Genomic DNA, 3382 nt, shown 5'->3' with positions numbered 1-3382 from the left:
TCCGTTCTTCCGTAGCAACTTGGTCCCGCCCCCTGCCTTCTCTTCCTTGTAATTGGCGGTTTAGGGACTCCACCCATCCTGCTATTCGGGGTTGGCCGTGTTTTTTCCTCTCTTCGGCCCCTCCCACCGCCTCCCTCCAGATTGGCTACTTCGGTTCCAAGGTCCCGCCCACTCTCCCGGGCCCTACCGTCACGCGCTGCTCCGGCCGCTTCCGGGGTGGGGGGGCCTGGAGTGGGGGGGGGGGGCTGGTCCTTGCTTGTAGCCTTGCGGAGGCCGTGTAAGCCGGGGCCGCAGCCGCGGGAGGTAAGGCCGCTTGGCAGTGCCCGGGGGGCTGCAGAGTGCGGGCACGGTGCTCGTGCCCCGGAGTGCAGTGGCTTGGCTGGGCAAGAAGCAGCTGCCCCCCAGGAACTCTCCAGGAACATTGCACCCCATTTCCCTCTTACCAGGGCCCCCGAGAATCCAAGGGGGCTGGGTCTGCAGGCAGTGGGGGAAGCTGAGCGGGTGTCCTTTGTGGGGAGTGGCTTTAGGGCCAAGGATGCCCGGATGCCTGGGGAGGCAGGGGTTCCCCAGGACTAAGCCGGCGCATGCATGAACCGGGGGAGGCGGAAATATTTGGACCGGGCCTGCCTGATCTTCTCGAATTTGTGGACCAGCTCCGGACACCTTACCCAGCGGGGACGGGGCATGGGGATGAAAGGTTGCTTCTTAGAGCTGTCCTGGAAGACTGCTTGGGTCTGAGTTGCCTCCATCCCAGTGTGATGTCACCTGGTCCTGGCAACCTCAGCATCTTCAGAACTTGGGGCTGGGGCAGGTTCGGGTTGATAACTGCCCATCCCCCAAGCCGCTACCCAAATCTCCCAACCTCTTGCCAAACGAAGGGTGCTACTGGCCCTGGGGAGAAGACGGGAAATAATTGGAAGTGTCACCAGATGGTGACATCATCCCCTGTACTCTGTGCCCGCCCCAAATTTCTGTTCCTGCTCTTGTGTATTTTAGGGATTGGAAAGGTAGAGGCTAAGGAGCTTCTTCCTGACCCTACCCAGACCAGAGTGTCAGGGTGGGACAGCTGAAGACACTAAGGGAGCCCTTAAGGGATGACCCTTGCAGGGATGAAGGGTGTGTCACACTTTGCCATTTTCCTTTGGGAAAGAGGGTGGCTTTCGGTGGTGGGGCTCCCTACTTCTACCCTGAGTTAAGAATTTGGTGCTCTTAGAAATGGAGCCTTTGGGTGTGGTCATATGAGCTTCCAGAAGGTGGAAAATGGAAAAAGGTGCATTGTCAAATGGGTTCCAACACCTCTTACTTTGGAGTCAGGACTTCCCTCTCTCTGCTGGGACTGGTTCTAATCCAGCAATTAGTACAGAACTCTGCACACAGTAGGTGCTTACTAAATGTCTGTTTCCTTGAATTAAGAGTCTAAATGTGGTGGTGAAACAAAGGAACTATTTTTTAAAGAGTGGAAAAAACCTAGATATCTCAACTTTTTCCTTTAAAAGATGGGAATCCAAGCCCCAGAGAGGGAGGTTTCTGCCTTGCTTAAAGACCACACAGATGTGATTTAAACCCAGGTGTGGCACATTCCTTTGGTAGATCTTGTGGACTGGCTGACTATATGGATTGTATCTGAAATTAGGAGAGACACTTGGGTTTGTGGCCTTGGTTTCTTCCTCAGTCAAAATGGAAATTTTGCTATTTGCATTTGTATTAAAGCCCTACCTTTCCCTTTGGCGTACCACCTTCCTGTCCTATTATGCTGTAGCAGAAATGCACTTTGCTAACCTAACCTGAAAGCCCTATAGAAATGTGAGTTAATATTATTATTGTTCTTGTACAGTGTCCTGAGGCCTCGGGTAGGGGAAGGGCGAGGTCAAGGTCAGCCTCCTGGAGGGGTTCCAGGTTTGAATCCCACCCTGAGTGAAATGGAGAACTTTTGTACCCCCGACCCCAGGGACCCGAGTGGAGGTGTCCCTCCCGAAGCGCCCCATGCTGAAGACGACTCCTTGCTGTTCCTGCCCCTGCCCTGGCTGCTGGTGTGATGAGTAACACGACAGCACCCAGTGCCCCGAGGGCTGTCAGCGACTCCATGGTGGGCTATGTGCTCGGCCCCTTCTTCCTCATCACCCTAGTAGGGGTGGTGGTTGCTGTGGTAAGAAAAGAAGTCCTACCTTTCAGCCTCTTCGTAGGGTGTGTGTGGAAGGATCTCTTGGTTGGGGTGGGGGGAACGACCGTTCTGCCAAGCCCCTTGCCCACTACCCAATGTCCCTTCTCTTTATTACAGATGATGTACATCCAGAAGAAGAAACGGTAAGTGCTAGTCCAGGAAGCAGGGAACTCTTCCCAACCCAGAGGGAAAGGGGGCAGGCAGGTGCAGGCAGTCCTACTGCAGGGAGGAGGGAGATCTCCCCATTTAGGCAGCTAGGTGGCGCACTGGACAGACTACTGGGGGACCGATGTTCCGGTTGCACCTCAGACCCTTACAGCTGGTGTGGCCCTGGGTACTTGATTCAGCTGCTCGGTGCCTCAGTTTCCCTATCTTTCAGCACACCTGTTTTATCAGATTGAGTTAGTGCATGAAGTAATTTGCAAGCCTTGATTGTTATATAAGTGCTGCCTATTATTAGCAATGATCAGTGCCTAGGTATATACTTAGGTCATCTGTGGCAGGATTCCCCCTCTCATACTACCACTGGTCGGTTTTCTTCTTGAATACCCTAATGGCATCTGGCTACTCTTCTGAGTGTCTTTGTGGGTTTGGGGAGGTAGGAATGGCTCAATTTATTCAGCCTAGGAAGAAAGTGTATTGTAAGGGGCAGCTAGGTCAATCAGTGGACCAAGAGCTAGACCTAGAGACCAGAGGTCCTGGGCTCTAGTGTAATCTCAGGCACTTCCTAGCCCTGTGACCCTGGGCAAATCACTTAACCCCTATTGCCTACCCCTTACCATTCTTCTGCCTTAGAACCAATGGTTAGTACTTAAAAAAAAAAATGGTACAGTGTACCTAGTAGGTTCTGTTTTGGCGCCTGAGCTAAAGGGCTCTTGGTCTGAGGAATGGAAAGAAGGAAATTAGGGGACCCCTTCCTTCCAGGGTGGACAGACTCCGGCACCACTTGCTGCCCATGTACAGCTATGACCCAGCAGAAGAGTTGCATGAAGCTGAGCAGGAATTGCTCTGTGAGGTGGGGGATCCCAAGGTGAGTGTTCAGCCCTTCCAGGCCCTGTCAGCCCAGTTGGGAGCCCTGGGCCCCCTCGAGTTCTCCTGGGGGTTATTTTGGTCATTGGGCTTTTCTGGGCTGGTGAAGAGTGGGGAATGAAGGGTTCAGGGGTTTGGTAAGGGAAGCCTCTTCTGCCTGCCTGGTTCAGGGCTACACAAGGTGGGGGAAGG

At 53.7% G+C, this 3382-nt stretch overlaps 1 protein-coding gene across 2 annotated transcripts; it reads left to right on the top strand.

The window, feature by feature from the left end:
• Positions 1–248: 248 nt before the first annotated feature.
• On the top strand, positions 249–3311 carry LOC123245688 (small integral membrane protein 29-like). 2 transcript variants are annotated; one of them, XM_044674681.1, is made up of 4 exons: positions 249–303; positions 1835–2146; positions 2279–2304; positions 3086–3311. In XM_044674681.1, exons 2-4 carry the CDS (start codon positions 2036–2038, stop codon positions 3309–3311), a joined length of 363 nt encoding a protein of 120 aa, XP_044530616.1. In that variant the 5' UTR covers positions 249–303; positions 1835–2035. The 2 variants fall into 2 exon arrangements, with proteins under 2 accessions (XP_044530616.1, XP_044530617.1); XM_044674682.1 differs by having other exon boundaries at positions 266–303; positions 1949–2146.
• The last annotated feature ends 71 nt before the right edge of the window (positions 3312–3382 follow it).

Source organism: Gracilinanus agilis, chromosome 4, assembly GCF_016433145.1.
Source record: "Gracilinanus agilis isolate LMUSP501 chromosome 4, AgileGrace, whole genome shotgun sequence".
NCBI classification, from domain to species: Eukaryota; Metazoa; Chordata; class Mammalia; order Didelphimorphia; family Didelphidae; genus Gracilinanus; species Gracilinanus agilis.
This window is presented reverse-complemented; position numbering and strand designations above follow the sequence as displayed.

Bases quoted from the DNA above. Each gene is read 5' to 3' on its own strand.
- LOC123245688 (XM_044674681.1), top strand. From the start codon at position 2,036: ATGAGTAACACGACAGCACCCAGTGCCCCGAGGGCTGTCAGCGACTCC. The intron at 2,147-2,278 runs GTAAGAAAAGAA...TCTTTATTACAG, and splicing joins TAGGGGTGGTGGTTGCTGTG to ATGATGTACATCCAGAAGAA. The intron at 2,305-3,085 runs GTAAGTGCTAGT...CCTTCCTTCCAG, and splicing joins TACATCCAGAAGAAGAAACG to GGTGGACAGACTCCGGCACC.